At 44.6% G+C, this 20766-nt stretch overlaps 1 protein-coding gene across 1 annotated transcript in view; it reads left to right on the top strand.

The window, feature by feature from the left end:
- Positions 1-17668, top strand: part of ARNT (aryl hydrocarbon receptor nuclear translocator) — a 41603-nt gene extending 23935 nt beyond the window's left edge. Inside the window, exons 5-21 of the mRNA XM_075844731.1 lie at positions 1060-1273; positions 3514-3727; positions 3813-3915; positions 4940-5005; positions 5124-5209; positions 5992-6068; positions 6436-6570; positions 6831-6905; positions 7920-8071; positions 8268-8378; positions 9562-9637; positions 10503-10626; positions 11190-11292; positions 11851-11998; positions 13185-13329; positions 14314-14462; positions 16247-17668. Of these exons, the coding sequence (XP_075700846.1) occupies positions 1060-1273; positions 3514-3727; positions 3813-3915; positions 4940-5005; positions 5124-5209; positions 5992-6068; positions 6436-6570; positions 6831-6905; positions 7920-8071; positions 8268-8378; positions 9562-9637; positions 10503-10626; positions 11190-11292; positions 11851-11998; positions 13185-13329; positions 14314-14462; positions 16247-16336 (2068 nt within the window). The 3' untranslated portion in view covers positions 16337-17668. The remainder of the gene's footprint in view (positions 1-1059; positions 1274-3513; positions 3728-3812; positions 3916-4939; positions 5006-5123; positions 5210-5991; positions 6069-6435; positions 6571-6830; positions 6906-7919; positions 8072-8267; positions 8379-9561; positions 9638-10502; positions 10627-11189; positions 11293-11850; positions 11999-13184; positions 13330-14313; positions 14463-16246) is intronic.
- Positions 17669-20766: the final 3098 nt, after the last annotated feature.

A 20766-nucleotide genomic window follows, 5' to 3' on the forward strand; every position in this document is an offset into this window, starting at 1 on the left:
CCATTTTTAGAGTTTTTATAGTCATTTAAGCCCACATAATACTATCATACCACCATACAGTGCCCAAATAATATGCATAATACTTACTTAAAGAACCCTCATAATACTTCAACTTAAAACCCCAATTCATACCACCATACACCGCTAAATAATACTTGGTGGTTTTAGTGTGCTCTTTGGGCTAGTGAATGCGGGCCCTGGACAATTGCCCAATTTGCCATCCCTAACCGGCCCTGACACTTGCATATCTATGTGGGCGACTAGATCACAATTTATTCATAGAAATCAGTAACATGTCCTTGTAGAAGCCCACACAGATGCATGTAAATAACCAATGTAATGGTCCCCAAGATGAGCCCTAGGCCACTGGACTTTAATAGTCTGCATTGCAGGGTTTGGTGCTCATCCCATTTACTCAAACGATAGGGGTTCTCTGCTCTGGATAATCCCTACTTGTTAGATGGGTTCCTAATAAGCTGATCACGAAGTGTCCTCCTGCTAAAACCCCCAGCGATCAGCTGTAATCTGTGGGCAAACCTGGCAGTAAAAGTGTTCAGTTTCCCTGCAGTGCCACCACAGGGGAAATAAGGCATTACACTTTGTACATTCATATCAATGGGTTGTCTGTGTAATACAGGGCAGGACAGCTCCTCCAGAGGAAAAGACGCTCTTTGTAACTGCTCTTGACTCTGGCCAAGAGATGAGGACCCCTCTCTAGTATCTCAAAATCCCCTAATGGGGTGTATGGAAATGGGTTTTCTAAACTAGGCAACCCCTTTAAGTCGAAGCTATATATTAGAAAGGCCTGGACCAGCAGAATACAGTGTAGTTTGGCTCGTTTCCTGAAGTTTTCATGTACTTGGCGACATACTCTTGTATGGTTATACTAACGTTCTGTGATTTTGTCTTTGACCCTCTGTTTCCTCCATGGCTGGCATGATGCCACAGTATCTTATAAACCAGAAGAACTGGCCCACCTAACTTCATCACTTTGTTTCTACCTGTCTACCCTCCTGTCTTGCGTGCAGCCTGACCGTTGTTTCTTGTGTTCTGCCGCAGAGAGAATCACAGCGAGATCGAGCGGAGGAGGAGGAATAAAATGACCGCATACATCACCGAGCTCTCTGACATGGTGCCCACATGCAGCGCCCTGGCACGCAAGCCCGACAAGCTCACTATTCTACGCATGGCAGTGTCTCATATGAAGTCTCTACGAGGAACTGGAAACACTCCCACAGAAGGCGCCTACAAACCCTCATTCTTGACAGATCAGGTAAGGCTCAGCAATGAGGGGGCAACGGACCAAGGGGGCTATGGCCTTAGTGCTTAAAGTGCAATTCCTCATTATTTATGCAGGCGTAAAATGGTCCATACAGTCATGTTTTAGCAAATTTCAGACCATTACGCCGTGTGGCAAGAAGACGTAGAATGTCACATGGTCCTTGTCAGAGCTGCCGACAGGCTAAGAGGAATCAAGTGGTACACCATGTGACTGCACAAAAAGGAAGTAATAGCACCGATGTCCTAAATAAGGATATGATTACATGTCTAGGGTCTTAAAAATAAATACAGCACCTATAGAGACAGTATGTGCTCAACACCTGTAAGGTCAAAAATAAATTAATTTTATTGATATACGTTAAAAACATACAAAAAATTGTAAAAAAAAAAAAGATTAAGTACAAATCACATAAAAACAGGTGAGTATACTGGACAAACATATATATATATATCTATCTGGTCACAAATAGGAGAAGAAAATAGTTATTCACAATCCCCCACATGCCAAGATAAAAGGTAGAATAACCGATCGTATTTTTGTCCAGCATACTCACCTATTGTTTTTATGTGATTTGTACTGAGCTGTTGTTTTGTTTTTTTTTTACCATTTTTTGTATGTTTTTTTTTTTTATGTATACCAATAAAATATGTATATATTTTTTTTACCTTACATGGGTTGAGCGCATACTGTCTCTATAGGTGCTACAAAAAGGAAGTGCTTCCTTTTCAGCCCTATGAGGGCCGTTTAGTAGGTGTTATTATATTCCTTAGTATAACTCATCACACCGATACGGTTTTAAAGGGGTTTTTCCAAAATAAATGTCAATCCTCCATCCACAGGATAGGTGATAAATGCCTAATCGCTGGGGGCCTGTTCGCTGGGAGACCCACCATCCCAAAAATGCTGGTTCCGGAGTTAGTGGGTATGATGTAATGCTTAATTTCCCCTGTGGTGGCGCTGCAATTGTACGTCTGAAATTGTACGTCTGGCTGTCCTCGCACATCCCCGCCGTGTGGACCTCCGGACGTACAAGATGACAGCCCCCCAGTAGCTGCAGCAGGTCGGTATGACGACCTGCAGTCACCTCCATCCCTGACATCGGGGACCCCCTCCTACGACCACCCAAGGAAGTTCCGAGTAAAGCCTGTTCCACCAGTCCATCCAGGGGACGAGTCTACCCCACTTGGTCTCTATTTCTTCATTTTGAGCCGGGGGTCTCTCCTTAGTCCTGCAGCCCCTTCTCCCATAGGTCTGCAATTACGGAAAGCCGCTGCTGGGTGGGAGGGGGGTCAGTCGATTTTAATTGATATGGTGAATTAATACATTTTTCTCGATCCGTTGCCCAGCCCTTCTAGTAATGTCAACACGAAGACTGTTAATTGGATGAAATTAACCCTTGGCGAACACAATGGGGTGAAATATGTCCGTGGGATTATAATCGTATGCCGGCCGGTTCTCGAACTGTCACTTGATCGTTTCCCTGTTTACATTGGTCTGACTATTATCGGCGCACGCAGCGTCCAGGTCAAGACAAGGGTTAATAGCTTGGCTTCAGTCAATAAAGAGATTTTTTCTGCAGATAGGAGGCTCGGGTTGTTTGTGAAGGCTCCTGTGGTTACTTGGTATTTGTCCGTACATTGATATCCAATGAGTATAATGTCTACGAGGCAGTTGCGTCTGGCGTGCTCCCCCCCCCCCCCCCATTAAATGGATTTCCCATTTTTATGTAAACAAAGTTAATTTGTGGTGTAATGAAAAGTTCTGCAATTTTCTGATATACTTTGATTTTCAATTCTTTTAACGTTTTTATGATCTCTGCTTGCTGTCAGTGAATGGGAGCAATCATTGTTTACATCCCTGTGCTGATCATGTCCAACTGACACGGTTGTTTGCCACAAGTGTCATCTGTGTCAGATCTGGAAATTTCTGAAGAACCTATTAGAAGGTTGAAGATCTTTCTGTAATTCTACAATATAAGCAGTAGGATCGCTTTCCGAAAAACAGTCACTAAAAACTGATCCATTGGGTTCTATGGGAGCCTGTGAAAACGGCCAAAAATACAACAAAATATTTTTGGACGGCCGGCATTCATGGGCCGCTAAAAAAATGGCCTTGTTAATACACCCTTGTTAATATTTCAATTGGAATTTTGAGTAAGTGTGCCCCTAGTGGCTGGATTTTTAACTCGGAAATAACTCGAATTTATTTTGTTTTTTTTCTCCCTTGTACAGGAGTTGAAACACCTTATTTTGGAGGCTGCAGACGGCTTTCTATTTGTCGTGTCCTGTGAAACGGGAAGAGTTGTGTACGTCTCGGACTCCGTGACTCCTGTCCTCAATCAGCCGCAGACTGACTGGTTTGGGAGCACCTTGTATGACCAGGTTCACCCAGAAGACGTGGACAAGCTTCGAGAACAGCTCTCTACAGCAGAGAATGCCATGACGGGTGAGTTACAGGCTTTGTACCTTTACATAACCAGCCTGGTACTATTATCTATGTATCATATAACCTCGCTGTTGTGTTTTTTAAGGGCGCATCCTAGATCTCAAAACTGGCACCGTGAAGAAAGAGGGTCAGCAGTCCTCCATGAGAATGTGTATGGGGTCCCGGAGGTCATTCATCTGCAGAATGAGGTACGGCCACCTGGTCTGCAGAATGTACAGCGCTTTTCCCACCACGGTGCCACTCTTGGCTGAGTTGAATTGCTACACAGGATGGCATATTCTAGTGGTGTAGGCACCCATGTGGTGAACTTTGTATTAGGTAGCTTCACACATAGGAATACGCTATAATCGGAAACGCACCATATAGCGGAAGGGGCGTTCCAATGAGGGCTTCAGGAAATACCACAGTCACGTATTTGTGCTGCAGAATCCATTGGCAGACTATAGGCTGCTGTTTTGCCGACGCTGTATGTTGTTATCGGAAACCTAATAAATTCTGATGACGTGGTATAGAGTAACTGCTACTTAAAGGGGTTCTTCACTTTGGACTATACCTACTTGATAGATGACCTTGACAATAAGCTGATCACAAAGTGTCTCCCTGCTCGGATCACCGGCGATCATCTGTAATCTGCGGGAACACCTGGCAGTAAGTGTTGAATTTCCCTGCAGCGCCACCACAGGGGAAATGAAGCGTTACACAGTGCCCATTCTAATCCATGTGCTGTCTGTGTAATACTGGACAGGGCCTCCCGAGCGTAACATTATATGTAATTCGCTTTCCACTCTGGACAGGGGACCTCCTCGAGACCGGCGGCGCTGTAGCAGTTGCGGATTTAAGAGTTGACTATATGTCTAATTGTTATTTTATCCCACAATATATTTTTTAAGCCCAAAAAAAGCCCTTTAATAATTTTTATATATCACGCCGTATTCCAATATGTGCCGATACCCAACTTTAACATTTAGTTTATGGCAGATATTTCAAAGGGGTACTACTAGGAACATTTATCCCCTATCCACAGGCTAGGGGTCAAATGTATGATTGCTGGGGAACCCCATCACTGGGAACCCCACCGATCACTATAATGGGAGTGCCGAGCCCCTGTCCCCCAGTGAGGAGGATTTTGAACCCCTCATATTCCTCACATTGGGTTTGGAGTTCCATGGGACATGGTTGAGCATTAAACAAGTTCTGTTTGACTTTTCTCAGGTGTGGGAATGCTGCCGTGGATCCGTCTTCTATGAACCGGCTCAGCTTCATGAGGAACAGATGCAGGTAACTGGGCTACCACTCCGATAGTGGGCAACCAATCAGATCGTGACCTGGTCTGCGGGCGACTCCAATTCCTGTTTTTTCTTAAATGAGTCTCGTGATATCTTTTTGTGTTTTATAGGAATGGCCTGGGTCCCCCTAAAGATGGAGAGCCTCAGTTTGTTGTTGTACACTGCACAGGATATATCAAAGCCTGGCCGCCCGCAGGTAAATCTTTTAATAAAACAATCTACGTCTTAAAATGACACTTTTAGAAGACGGTGGCACTTTAGAGGGAGGGTCCACCTTCACAACAAATGCCTCTAAAAAGAAAAATAAAGGTGTTTTGCAAATAGTCACAATAATTGCAATTCGAACAATTCCCCCCCAAAAATTGGTTGCAAAGGTGGACATACCCTATAAAGGAGATTTTCCACAAATCACATGTATACACAGGATAGGGAATACATGTGTGATCGCCGGGGGTCCGACAGTCGGGATCCCTAGCGATGAGGAGAACGGGGGACTGAAAGTCTCCCAAAGTGCTCCATGAGAATGGAGCTCTGATTCATATGCTCGGCCATTCTTTTCTAGGGGACTTCCGGGACCGCGGTCCCTGGCAGCTCCATAGACATGATGGTTGACGCTGGTCGAGCATGTGCACTAGCGCTCCATTCTCATGGAGCACTTTGGGGGACTTTCAGTTCCCTGTTCTCTTCATCGCTGGGGGTCCCAGCCATCACGCATGTATCCACCTATCCTATAGGGGATGCATGTTATTGTGGGAAAACCCCTTTAAGTGTAGCTAACAAGTATCCGCTGTGCGGCCCTGTCAGTCAGGGACATTTTTGGCCTGCTGCTCATAGGCTTCTCATAGATGTCTGTGTTTAAAGGGCCACCGTCTCAGGATAAAGTGACACTTTAAGCATGAGGAATCCTAAATGTGACCTCCCGCTGATACATATCTTTGTGGAATCCGTTTGGAATATAACGGATTATGATATTGACAGGTGTCACATTACCAGACGAGGACCAGGATGCAGGACAGAGCAGCAAGTTCTGTCTAGTGGCCATTGGCAGATTACAGGTGAGTCCTGATTTTTACTTACAAACTTCTTTCATTTTTTTTTTAGCCTATCAGGGACATTTATCTGGGACCCGCACCTATCTCTAGAACGGGTCAATGCATCCAGGTTAGGCTCTGTTCACATCCGCGTTGGAGGCTTCGTTAGGGGCCTCCGGCAGAGGTAACGCTATTTCCGGGAAAACCATGGATGCCCCAACGGGATGCTGACGGAACCCTTTAAAGTTACTGGGTTCCGCCGGTGTCAGTTGTGCAACGGAACCGTCGCTTCCGGTTTTCCCTTGTTCTACTCTTCTGACTGAGCAGAACAATGGAAAGCCATGACGCAGGTGTGAACAGAGACCTTATACTGTTATTTTCCTTCCATCAGGTGACAAGCTCCCCGAACTGCACAGACATGAATAGCGTCTGCCAGCCAATAGAGTTCATCTCACGACACAGCGTTGATGGGATGTTCACGTTTGTGGACCATCGATGTGCAGCAACTGTGGGCTACCAGCCGCAGGTAAGCGAGGAGCGGATCTGTATATGTGTTACATCAGTTTTTGTCATGTGTGTCCAGTCCCTGTTTCAGGAACTGAATTGAGAGATTAGATCCAGTTTTCAGAATTCGCGCACCTTCCCTGATACTACCCTGCGTGACATGACATTGTTTCTTGGAGCTCGCTTGGCCTTTTATGACCGGAAACAGATCAAAGACGTCCTTGTTTATTCTGTAATTTGCCGCTCATTGTCTTGGTGGTCACGGATCTATTTCCATTTTAGGAACTCTTAGGAAAAAGCATTGTGGAGTTTGCCCACCCCGAAGATGAGCAGCTTCTGAGAGACAGTTTTCAACAGGTAACCTCTATGTTTATAGACAGACCCCCTATCACAAGAAGCCATACATTGCAATGGAAGTTGGCCTTGCACGACTTTTAGGTTCCATGTTTCCTCTTTTTCAATAGAGATAAGCGGCTGTCAGGAGGTGTCTGGGAACCACTTATCTCTAGGAGAGGAATGGATTGGACTGGGTTAAAATCCATCCTGTCCAACCCTTGTTTCCCCCCAGAAAGAAGATATTTTCCCAGAATCCTAAATTTTCACCTATCCACAGGATAGGTCATCGTTTTCTGATTGCTGGGGTCCCCATCTATATTGAGAAAAGGGGTTCCCAAATCCCCAGATCCTCACTACACCCCCTGCAGTGAGGAGGAGCTTAAATGGAGTGGTGGTCCAGCATGCGCCTGCCGCTCCATTCAATGTCTATGGGACTGATCGAAACAGTTGAGCACTGTACTTGGCTGTTTCCGTCATTCCCGCTCGAACGCCGCTCCATTCAATGTCCTCCTCACTGCAGCCAAGCAGTCACGAGCAACCGGGATGGGGGATTCGGGGGTCCCAGCAATCAGAAAATTATCACCTATCCTGTATATAGGTTATAATTTATGATTCTGGAAAAACCCTTTAAGGGACAGATCGGTTGTGCCCTTAAACATTAGATTGTCGGTGGATCCTGTTAAAATCAACTACATCCCCAATCAACATTTGAGGTGTGTGACCAGCGTAGAATGACAAGCCAACTGTAGTGTGCTAAGACACAGCCCTATATATTGCTACAGGTTGTATTTTTACTTGTGACCACGAAGTCCCATTGTCCCCAATGAAGCAAAATAAAAAAATCCTGACTCTTCACTCTTGTATGATATAGTTCAGATTCTCCCTCACATAGCCTCTAGAGGGCAGCACATCATTATTTTGACTATTTAGTCCAGAAGATTGACTGTAGGGAAATCACGTGGCTCTATGGCCTTTATATGTACCGTCTTCTAAGGTAAGGTATAGACCGAGCGTGTCCATTGTATCTCCCTCCAGGTGGTGAAGTTAAAAGGTCAGGTGCTGTCCGTCATGTTTCGATTTAGATCCAAAAACCGTGAGTGGCTGTTGATGAGAACCAGCTCCTTCACCTTCCAAAACCCGTATTCCGATGAGATCGAGTATATCATCTGCACAAACACCAATGTAAAGTAAGTGGCGTGGATATGACTGGCATTCTTATAGTTAGACGGGAACTTCTGGTTTTTTTTTACGTGACTGGAATTGCAATGTAAAGATGTGTTAGGTAGAGGATATAATTGGGCAATGTCTCAATGGTTCTCCCGAAATGTATCATCTACACCGGAACTTTACTTCTGTTCTATTATTATGTTCTCTGATTTATAGGAACTCTAATCAGGAGTCACGACCAGCCTTGGCCAGCTCTACGCAGAGACCACCCTTAGCCCAGAGCATTCCGCACCCTCTGGAAATGGGTCCAGGACAATTGACTGCCAGGTGAGTAACGATTTGTGAGGGTAATCAATATCTGATCGGTGGGGGTCCGACTCTCGACACCCTAGCCAATCGGCTGTTTGCGGAGGTCCCGGCGCTTACACTGCTCCGCCGACACATTTGTAGTATTAAGGACTATATGATGTGAAGAGCTGCAAAGTTTGGATCTATTAAGACACGCGTTTCATACACCAGTCTTAATAGACTGAAAAGTTGGAGTCAAATCCTCTTCGTAAATGTGTCGCGTCTTTCGGCCAGGCTGTGCGGCACAATTGTGGCACCACGACCGCAGCCATGCACCAAACATTTCCCCCTCCCCTTTGGAAAAAGAAACCCCACACACCTACACACCGCAGCGCTCCTCTTCTCCCCTCCGACTTCCTCATCTCTCCGGCGCCACTCATACAAGGACCTGACGCCGAGCAGCGTAAGGACCTTATAAGCGATGTAGCACTTTAATGGGCTGCGTCGCATACAACGTCCTGACGCTACCCGGTGTCCGGTCCTTGTATGAGTGGCACTGGAGAGATGAGGAAGTCGGAGGGGAGAAGAGGAGCGGTGAGTATAATTTATTATTATTATTTTTTTTTTTTTTAAACTGTCTAATGGATGGGGGCAGCATGGTAGGGGCCCAGTGCGGGCCCCTACCTTGCTATACCCCATAGAGTTAAATCTATGGCAACTAGTGGCTATATTTCCACTATAATTTACTGCAGGTTTCTGGTGTAAATTATAATAGCGTTGTCGGGCTGTGATGGTCACGCCCCTTTTCCACAACCGTGGCGAGAGTGGTGCAAAAACGCTAAGTCGCGTGACTTTTTATGACTTTTCTATTCTGTGTACCATTAAATGGCGCTGTAGGGTAATCTACTACAACTCCATGAGTGAAAGCGCGCCATGTGTGGTACACAGGACAAATGTATCCGGAACAGCACACCATGTGGTTAGGCATGGTATAGCAAGTCAATGGACAACATCAAGCATGCTAGATCTGTAGGTGCTGCGCTTGTTTGGTAAAGACTCACAGATCATTATATGTAACTAGTCAAATAGGAAAACAAGACAAATGGCAACATAATAAAAGATTCGTAATCACATAAAAAAGCAGCCGCTCCCGGCCTCACATTGATGTTATATTCGCCCTACGTTGACTTTTTGTAACACTAAATCCTTATCTTCTGCCCAGACAACAACCTCCTCCACAGTCCGAACTGGACGTCGTTCCCAGCAGAGATAATTTGGGTGGATACAACCACACACAGGTGAGTCACAAAGCATCACACATTGTATTCCACTGTATTCATGGCTAGGCCCTGTTCACATGACGTTTTTTGTTTACGTTTAGCATGTACGTCGGGAAAGCTCCCGACACACACCCTAAACGTGTCCATAGGACTCCATTGTCCTATTGACCCCCGTCTGGCCGGTATACATTAATATACCACAAAAACAAGGTATGGAACAATGTCTTAGACTAGTAACTTAATCCGTCTGTTTTTTTTTTTTTATATATATATATATATATATATGGCATCCATTAAAGCTTTTCATGACGTATATGTTAAACGGATACTATCAAAGGTTATGGGTGACGGACGCGACCGTCATGTATCCGTCACAGCCTACGTTTAACGTATACGTTTGGAGCTTTTCCCGCCGTATAGGTCAAAGTTAGGCCAAACAACGCGTTTTAAGCATAGCCTTATATGTACATCGAAATACTGCCCTAAATTCCAAAATTAACCCGGTCCTAAAGGGGGTTAAGTTGAAATGTTTAGTTTTTAAAGGGAAGGTTCACCTGTAAACATCTCCTCACATGTCATGGCAGAGAATAGGAGAGTCCAAATACAAACTTTCGAGATCCGAAGATCTCCGCCACAGACTGTAAAGGGTCGCGGTGCCCGGAGGAGCGCCACAGCCCCTTCATTTTAGCACTTAGTGGGGGTGACAGGGTACAGACACCCACCAGTGATCTCTTATATCTCAACGAGATGTTTAATCGCATTAAGGGACATGTTGACATCTGTTATCTGATCCGTATAGACTGGATTTAGGACTATGTGAGGTCTTGACAGTCATACAGAGAAGCGAGAGATGCGATTTGTCACTTTTATTCTCTTGTTAAAGGTTCCGGTTCAGCCAGTGACGGCGGCGGTTCTTGATCATGGCAAAACCATGGAGAAATCAGATGCTCTTTATGGACAGGACAGAGAGTCCAGGTTTGCTGAAATCTACGGCAGCATTAACTCAGGTGATTAAGTCCTAGAGAATCATCTTAAATCATTTTCTGGTTAATTTTTGCCCACCACTAGAGGGAGCTCAGGAGCTTATCCCCATAAGGATTTATTATTGCGGTCAATGAGAGCTGTATTAAAGGGATTGTCCGGACAATTTTTTATAGTTGGCCTATCCTTAAGATAGGTTATCCATATCAGATCGGTGGGGGTTTGACTCCCGCCGCCCCCCGCCGATCAGCTGATTGATGTGGCCGAAGCGTTAGTCGCCGCGACCTTTTCCCAGTTTACGGGCACGCCCCCTGAGAGGTTGTGAGTGGGATTGCAGTTCCAGTCCCATTCGTGTGAATAATACTGAGCTGCAATTCCAGGCACTGAAGAGGCCAAGGCGACGAACGCCGCAGTCCCTTCAGTCAGCTGATCGGCGGGGGCGCCGGGAGTCGCGCTTAGCCTAGTTGTGATCAGACACGTGCATAGGTAGGTGCATCTGGTGACTGGCACGTCGTGCGTGAGACTTTTTCTGAATTGCACAGACCTGCTGCTGTCCCTCGGCTCAGACATTTTATTGTTGTATCCGTAGACCAGAACAAATCACTCAATCCTAGCGGAGTCCCCGGCAGCCAGCAACTCTTCCCACAAGCCAGCACTTTCACGCCTGCGCCTCGCCCAGTGGACAGCTTCAGGTGAGAATCCAGCAAATGTTCACGTTGTATTGCCACGTATAATAAATGTGCGATTATGTCCTTCATTTTCAGATTCGTATATCTCTTAAAGGGGCACTCCCATCTAAAGTGATCGCATATCGCTAGGATATTCTTTCACTTTATGATCAGTGGGGGTCTGACCTCTGGGACACCCATCGATCCTGAGTATCAAGGGGCGCTACACTACTTTACTTTACCATTCACTCTTTTGCCTCTTCACTGGGGCCGGCTGAACGGCCAGGAGTGCCTCTGTGCAGAAAACATTTAAAGGGGACGCATCACTAAATCTTCGCTGTGACTCCTTCATTCTCAGGATGATCCCAGAGGTCGGACTTTTCACTGATCATAAAGTGATGTCATATCTTAGGGATCTTCCATCACTTTATATGATAGGAGTAACCCGTTAAGGATTTGTAAATTTAGTAATGAACACATATACAGATGTGCTGGGGTATAATTAGACATGCATTTCTCTTTATGACCACCAGGTGGCAGTGTAGACCTTTTTTAAGATATTATTTTTAATTTTTATTAAAGGAGTGGTGGGATGGTTTCTCCAGGCAACATTATCCAGCAGCCCGGGTCTGCAGGGCAGATTCTCACCCAGATATCACGGCATACCAGCCCCACACAAGTCACCGGCACCAACTGGAGCTCTGGCACACGTCCATCCTTTACAGCACAGGTAGAAAGCTTTGCATATGTTATAATAAAAAATAACGATCTTCGCCTTATCTCCAGTTTTGAAGCGAGTGAGGATAGAGCAACATGTCCATTCATTGCGAAGTTCACAGCAGCATCCTCAATTTTTTTTTTCCCCGATACAGCTTCTATACATAAAAGCTTTATCGTTCGTGATCAGCTAATCCGTCAGTTAAGAGAACTGACGGCTCGGCTGAGAGCGGGTCCTGTATCACTATAATTACGATCACATCTAAGTTGATCAACTTAGATGTGCTCGATATTATGGTGATTCTGTATAGAAGACTACATAGGACCCGGCTCTCAACCGTGCCGTCAGTTCACTTCACTGACGGACTCGGCTGATAGCACGCTATACAGCTTCTATGTATAGATGGTACATAGAAGCTGTATCGTAAAAACTAAGCATTTTTTTTCTTATATAAAAGTAAATTCAAAAAGGGTTGTAATCACATTAAACATGGATTTAGTAAAAAAAAAAGTTGCCTACAAAGTAGTACAAAGCCTTTAAAGAGGAGCTGTCACCTCCCCTGAAATATCTGATTTATTAAATACTTGTATTCCCGATGAAATCACAATTCTGATGCATCTTTTTTAAGAACTCTTATGTTGTACCGTTCCTCTGTTATTCCTCCTATAAATGTATGAATAGATTGACAGCTGGGTATTACCAGTTGGGGGTGTATCCCCATACAGTGACATTGTCCAATCAGTGCTGACAGAGTGAGACTGTGCAGGGACACGCCCTTTTGGCAAGGGGAATGGTAACACCCTGTTGTCAATTTATTCATACATTTCTAAGAGGAATAACAGAGGAACGGCCCAATCATAGAAATTGCAGAATGGGGAATACATGGGGAATACATATGTTCATGAATAGGAGAGGTGACCGGTCCTCATTAAAATCTTGAACTGCTTCTTAATGATATCTGGTTTTGGGAAAAGAGGGTGACAACCTGTATGGTTCTTAATAGTAAATATTGAATCCTGAATAGCAAATCTACAGCTCTGGGCACATCATATAGGTAGGCAGATGTTTGACGATCAGGATTATAGGAAAGCTTGGTGACAACACCTATGAATTACGATTACAACTTTCCCAGAGAGATCTGCAGACTGACGGGTTTTCAGCATCGTATTCACACCACATCCATGCTTCTGTTTTACAGGCAGCAAAGACTCAGTCTCCTCCATTCGGTATGGGTAATTTTCAGACAACTCCTGCCAACTTCAGCCCATTGTCCTCCCAGAGTTCAACCTCCTCTCCAGCTGGGGCCACATACCCCAACCTAGCCAGCAGGACCAACAGCTTTGGTAAAAAAAGATTATGCATCATGTTTCCCTATTCTTAGTGTAGATCTTGCTTTTATTTAGTGGAATAAATGCATTTAAGATCAGCTGTGGAGATCATTCCTGGGAGCCAAATTGTTATGAGCGTGTCTTCCAACAAGCTTGTTTACTGTTTTCAAGAACAATCAGCAGAATAGTGAGTGCAGCTCTGGAGTATAATACAGGATATAACTCAGGATCAGTACAGGATAAGTAATGTAATGTATGTACACAGTGACTCCACCAGCAGAATAGTGAGTGCAGCTCTGGAGTATAATACAGGATATAACTCAGGATCAGTACAGGATAAGTAATGTAATGTATGTACACAGTGACTCCACCAGCAGAATAGTGAGTGCAGCTCTGGAGTATAATACAGGATATAACTCAGGATCAGTACAGGATAAGTAATGTAATGTATGTACACAGTGACTCCACCAGCAGAATAGTGAGTGCCGCTCTGGAGTATAATACAGGATATAACTCAGGATCAGTACAGGATAAGTAATATAATGTATGTACACAGTGACTCCACCAGCAGAATAGTGAGTGCAGCTCTTGAATATAATACAGGATGTAACTCAGGATCAGTACAGGATAAGTAATGTAATGTATGTACACAGTGACTCCACCAGCAGAATAGTGAGTGCAGCTCTGGAGTGTAATGCAGGATGAAAGAACATATACTGCAGTGACCAACTGCATAGGAAAGCGCCGTAGGCTGTTCTTTTCAATACAGTAATACAGCCTGGCAAAATGTCAAAAGGACGCTCTTGGTATCTGTGGAGTCTATACCGGTCTATGGACACGTTTAGTGTATGCGCCGGGAGTGTTTCCCATCACATACACTCACTTGGTGTGTACAGAGCCTTCCTTTACTTTTATGTCGCATTATATAGATATCAACTATAAAGTGGGGATGAAAGCAGCAATACGCTTATACTGACCTTCCTTGTTATGTCTTTGTAGCCACAGAGGTGGGACAGCCTCGCGTACCCTTCCAGACACGGGCAGCAGCAGCAGTAGGAGTGTGGCCACAGTGGCAGAGTCAACATCATGGCCAGAACACCGCAGAGACTCACGTCCAGCCACAAAGCAGCCAATCAGAGGTCTTCCCTGTAAGTCTATCGCCACTTAAAGTCCAATCCTACCGATATCGTGCGACAATCTTCTATAGGAGGGTTTGCCGTCTATACCCTGACTGCAGATTTCTGGGGAATGAAGGATCATCCATGTTGGATTTCAACACGTTGAATACTTTATTCCTGCGGGAGATATTCTGACAGCGACTTATTCCCTCTACCTGTTAACATAAACCTGTACGATCGTCTCAGCTCTCTTATGTGTATGGTCAGCTTAATGGGGTTGTCCAGTTATAAGAAAATGATGGCCTATCCTCAGGATAGACCATCCATATCTGATCGGTGGGGGTACGACTCCTGTCACCTCTACCGATCAGCTGTTTTGGAGGGGCCTTGGCACTCATGCGAGCGCTACTTTCCCTTCATTACTGTCACTGCTCCATACTGTGAATCGTCGACACACTTGTCTGTCCACTTCAATGGGAGGAGGCTGTAATACCGTGAACCGCCACTACGAGTGTGTCGACGATTCACAGTACGAGCAAGTAAGGAATGAAGGGGAAACCGCGCTTGCGTGAGTGCCGCAGCTGATCGGGGTGACAGGAGTCGTACCCCCACCGATCAGGTATTTATGGTCTATCCTGAGGATGAGCCTTCAATTTCTTATAACTGGAAAACCCCTTTAACCCTTTCCCATCGCTAATCTGTAGATTTACATCAGGAAAGGGTATTCAAATACGCCCAGCGGCAATTCTTGCGATCAGAAATTTTTTAATCACGAGCGTTTAACCCCTCAGATGCTGCTGTCAGATGTGACCACCGGCATCTGAGGGGTTTTTAATGCCCCTTTTGCTTCGGAGCCGGTCACCGGATCCCGCGCGGCGAGATCGCAGGAGCCGGTGTGTTCCTCTGGTGGCTTTGTGAACGCTCCCTGCCCTGCCGTAGGAAGATTGCCTGTGGCAGGTCTCAATAGCAATGCACTCATTTTGCCATAGACTGCAATACTGTGATATTACAGTCTATGGCATAAGCGATCTAATGATCGCAGGTTCAAGCCCCCTAGGGGGGCTAAATAAAAGTTAAGAAAAATAAATAAATATATATATCACCTCCCTTTTCTTGGAACACATATAAAAAATAAATAAGCAATAATAAACATAAACACCCACGTTCGAAAATGCCCAAACTATTAAAATATTTTTCCAATACGGTGAACATCGTAGCGGGAAAAAAGGTAAAAATGGCCGAATCAAATTTTTTTTGCCACTTCAACCGACCCAAAAAATTGAAAAAAAAGTGATTTTAAATGCCCGACATTCCCCAAAATGGTATTAATAAAAACGACACATTTCTACATACAAAAAGACTCCTTACCCAGCATCTTATACTCTGTACGCAGAAATATAAAAAAGTTACGAGGGTCACAATATGGCGCCGCTAAAAAAAAAAAATTCTTTCAAACTTTTCCATTTTTCTAAAGGTACTAAAACGTAACAAAAACTATATAAAATTGGCATCACTGTGATCGACCTGACCCACAGAATAAAGATAATGAAAGTACAACTTGTCCTGCAAAAATTAAGCCCTCATATGGCCGTATCAACGAAAAGATAAAAGTTACGACCTTTTGAAGGCGGGGAGGAAAAAATGAAAATTGGTCTGGTCCCAAAAGGGTTAAAAGCTGTCTCCAGGGAGACCACTATAGGGGGATGCAGAGGTTACAATAGGCCCTGGAGCCAAGTGTGATAGATGGGGGGCCCTGGTCTAGACACTGCATTGGGGCCCGATACTCCTGATAATTGCTGTCTTCTCACCCCTAGGACATGTTGTCCATGCTCGGAGATCAGACCGCAAGCTACAACAACGAAGAGTTTTCCGAACTCAACATGTTCCAACCTTTCGCTGAGTAAAGCCATATTGCCGGTTGCACAGATATTGGATACAGATACCTACAAATGAGCATTGGCTCGCCCCCCCCCCTCGATCACTTACTGGTTTCCCTTCATCTCCTGCGATGGTCGTGGCGATCACCTCACCATTTGCGGTAAGGGAGGTGGATTATACGAGAAGGACGTTGACACCGGGACACGGGGAGGAACCATCACAGGGACACCACAGAACTGCCTTCTATATGAACTAAGGAGAGAGATCTCCAAACCTCACCAGCTTTAAACCCTATATATATATTGTGCCACTTTTTTATGTGAAAAAAACTTGCTTCCCCCGAATTCAGAGTTTATAGAGGGCAAGACGCACACCACCTACCCAACCAAAAAGCATTTCATTATTTTATAGCGACTTTAAGAAGACCCTAAAAACGATCGTTTTAGGCTCGATCAGGGATGAACCTTGCGTAGGATAATCACAAATGTAGTCAGTGCCTTTTTATAATAGTCAGGACAGGAAATTGACAATCGCTAAAGAGCAAAGACTTCGTACACTTCGTGCAATCACCCAGGGGCTCCTTAAAGGGGCTGTCTCACAATAACAACCCCTGTCCATATGCTCTATTAGGGTATATGGGGTCGGTGTGTTTTTCGTGCTTGGGACCCTTTTGTATGAGCCGCCTGCTCTGGCTTACATGGTTGGGCAGGCTTCCCCTGGTGATCACAGCTGATCGCCCAAGAGCCAGGATCATGGCGATCATAGGTTCCATGCCAAAACAGCCTGTCTTCGAGAGACAACCCTTATAACAAAGAGGGTGAGGTCTTCATTAAAAGGCTGCTTGATGTTTTATAATACACACAATAGAGATTTTGTAAGTGAGTTTTTAGGAGCTCTAAAACAGCTGCCAAAAAAATAAGAATAATAATCTCAACATGGCCGACTTTTAAGCACTTCATAGTCACCTTAAAGTACCAGTTTATTTTTCGATGTTCTGGATATTACAATCTAATTTGAGGCCAAATCACCTGTAAAATTGGACGTCCATAGAATGTGAGTGTAGCTTTAAAGCTGCGGCGTCCTGTAAAGCGCTCCCTCGCAGGCTGCATCGGAAGATCTGCAGCGCTCGACCAGGATCAACTTCACGCTATGGACCCTGTTTTGATAATCCTGGGATGAACACTGATTTTTAAGTCTTTATTACACACATTTCTTCTGCAGGATATACGGCTTTCTTCTTGACTTTTACTTGCGCTCTTTCTGTTTACTTCAAAACTTTTTTTCGTGCAAAGTGTTTTATGTGTATACAATATGAAATAATATAATTTTATGAGAATTTTTACTTGTTCCTGTAAACACTTCTGTTTTATTTGTGTTTTATTCTTATGACTGATGGTCTGTGGATGGTAAGAGCATGTTTTGTGTCAATAGCTCCTAGGCAGACCTTTGTGTCTCCATGGTAACAGACTACAGACTAACTTTGTGTGTAGTCTGATCCTGCACTCGTTTTATAAAAAAATTTCTACCCACTCTCGCTAATCTACAGACAGCAGAATAGGGGCAGAGGGAGTGGAGACACATATGTATACATATACTTGCTGTATACAGAAAACGGTAGGAGATTTGCTTAATTTTTCCTATTCGGTGCATTGGAGTAGTAAGAAAAATTGTTGCAATAGTGTACATACCCTTGACATCCACCTAGTTCTTCAATACTAAGGCCTCATGCACTCGACCGTGCCCGTAATTACGGGCTGTGCTCCCATTATAAAATATAGTAGCACGGCCCGTAAAATAAAAAAAATAGGACATGTTCTATATTTTTCAACGGCATGGGCACCTTCCCGTAAGCAAACAGGAAGGTACCCGTGGCCAATAGAAGTCTATGGGCCTGTAATTACGGGTGTTTTTACGGTCGTGTGCTTAGGGCCTAAATTAGGAGTTTTCCTATCACAATCACCCCTGTCCAGGTGCCTTAATAGGCCATATGGACATCATAGAATGGAAAGTTCCTCTCGCTTTGGAGGACTCAACATGCATTATATGGTTGTCCATTACCTAAAACTTTCTTTAAAATGTGTTAAGCCCCAGCAGCCCAACCTGCAGGATGAGGAAACCTCATACAAAAAAATTGATTCTCATGCGTACCTGGCATGACAGTCTGCTGTGCACCAGACAGGTATGTTTTATCATCAGCAGGTACTTTAAACGGAATCGGTCACCAGGTTTATGCTGCCCTATCTGAGGACATCATAAAGTAGTGGCAGGTACCCGGATTCCACCGCTGTATTACTTACTGGGCAACGATCCATATGGAGTCCTCAATATTCATGAGCTGCGGCCAGCCCTGCCCACCCGCCGATGATTAACAGCTTTTTCCTTAGGCCAGATTCGCACGAACATAGAGTATGTCTGTGTGACGGCCGACACTCGGACGCATGTATTTCAATGTGGCCGTTCACGCGGACGTTGTTTCAATGGACCGTGTGAAGGGTCTGTTGAAAAATAGGACCTGTCCTATTTTGCTCCGTTTTCATGGATCCCGCAATAGACTCAAATCTATGGGGATCTGTGGAAACGGACCGTGCGCGGGGTCACCTCGGACATGAAAAATGTCAAGTTTTTTACGTCCCGAGTTTCGCCACGTTTGTGTGAATCTGACCTTATGCTGTGCATAATAGCCCGCGGTAAACTACCGGTTCTCTATATTCGACTACACATATATCTATAGCTGCAGTGCGAATACAGCGGCGACATCATAGTAAAACACTAGGGGGGGATATATGGTAAATCTGCCCCTCCCGCTAAACCCAGGGTCTTTACTTCTCTTGACACTTTATTAAACGGTTGCAAATATGGCGTGCGCCAAAATTTGGGACTTTTTGCGGCAGAAAAAAAGTTGCAAAACGATAAGCTTGTATTGTCTTTGGCCACCACGTTGTGAAGTGTTTCAGTATTTCTATGGTATCCGGACTAGATGAACTTTTGTAATATACAGGAAGATTCCTTTAATTCAGCAACAGTGGGACTTAATCGTCCTGGATTATCAAATATTCTGGATGGTCAGAGAGACTTCAGGAGAGAATTACGGTAATAATTGTTTCCTGCTTCCGGTCTGTGAGATTTCACATTACAGGTCTGTTCTGTGCCAGATCATCAGATGCCGGATTAAAGGAATTTCCTAAAAAAAAATTTTTTTGTCTGCTCAGTCTACAGCACCCCTAGGGAGTGTGTACGTAAAGCTGAAGGCGTGCTGTATTATTGCTACCGGAACATCTCAATTGTGAAGCTCCTGGATTTACTATATTAGGCCCTGTTCACACAGAGTTTTTTTTTTTGCAGATTTTGACCTGCCCACACTCTTTGCCGCAGTTTTTGCGGCGAAAACCTCTTTCTCTGCCCCCCGTTGAGGTCAATGGAAGGTCGGAGATGGAAACGCCTGAACAAAGGGCATGACGCTTCTTTTTCCCCCGCGAGCATTTTTTTCCGCTCGTGTTAAAAAAAAGTCTCCGCCTCCCATTTAAATCAATGGGAGGCATTTCAGCAGTTTTTTGGCGCGGTTTCCGTGTTAAAAACAGCGCCAGAAAACTCAGTGTGAACAGGGCCTTAATGACATTGAGGCCATCCATTAAACGCGTTAAGGCTATGGCGCCACCTGTGAGTGAATTTATGATTGTGCTGCAACTTCAATAGTCAAAACAATCCTGCAATAACAATTGTAGGGTCATGGTAATCCCGCGTCTCGAGGGCAACACCATGGAACCATAGCCTGAATGTTTCAGGTAAGTTATCAAATGCCACCAGGTGAAGTCAAGCGGCTTGACATGTCAGAAGTTTTCATAAACGGGGGCCTGAACACAGACCCCCACCGATGGATAAATCGCGGTGGCAGACGCCCTCAGATGAGCACTTTGCCGCTTTGTTTCTGATCGGCTTTCCTCGGAGCGATCTACAGGCTCAATAGAAGACCTGAGTCCATACACTGATCCGAGGAAAGCCGATCAGAAACGAAGCGGTACCGCGTTATGTTCTCTGTCTCTAGTACATTACAGTTGTGTTGTCATCAATGGTCAGGTCAAGTTGGATACTTTGGTATTGTAATAGTTAAATTGAGGTAAAGTACCGATCAACACTTGGAAGGTTTCTGAATCCACTAGAAGATATCTGGCTACTTGAAGATATCTCTGTAATGGAATGACTCTTCATATAAGAGACCCTCGGGACACTCGTGGATGTGACGGATTGTTCGTCTGACCTGCTTTACCCTCAACATCTATTTAAAATTAGGAAAAAAAGTGAGAAAAACACAATTTGACAAAATTCTGCAAACTTCAATGTGGATGGAGATGACACTTTTCGGTATAGGCAAAAAAAAAACCTGCCGTTTAGTTTGGCTGGTACAATCCAGAAGACCCCAAGGTGTCTCCAATGGATCACTAGAGGTTATAGACCACCG

Source organism: Rhinoderma darwinii, chromosome 12, assembly GCF_050947455.1.
Source record: "Rhinoderma darwinii isolate aRhiDar2 chromosome 12, aRhiDar2.hap1, whole genome shotgun sequence".
Taxonomy (NCBI): Eukaryota; Metazoa; Chordata; class Amphibia; order Anura; family Rhinodermatidae; genus Rhinoderma; species Rhinoderma darwinii.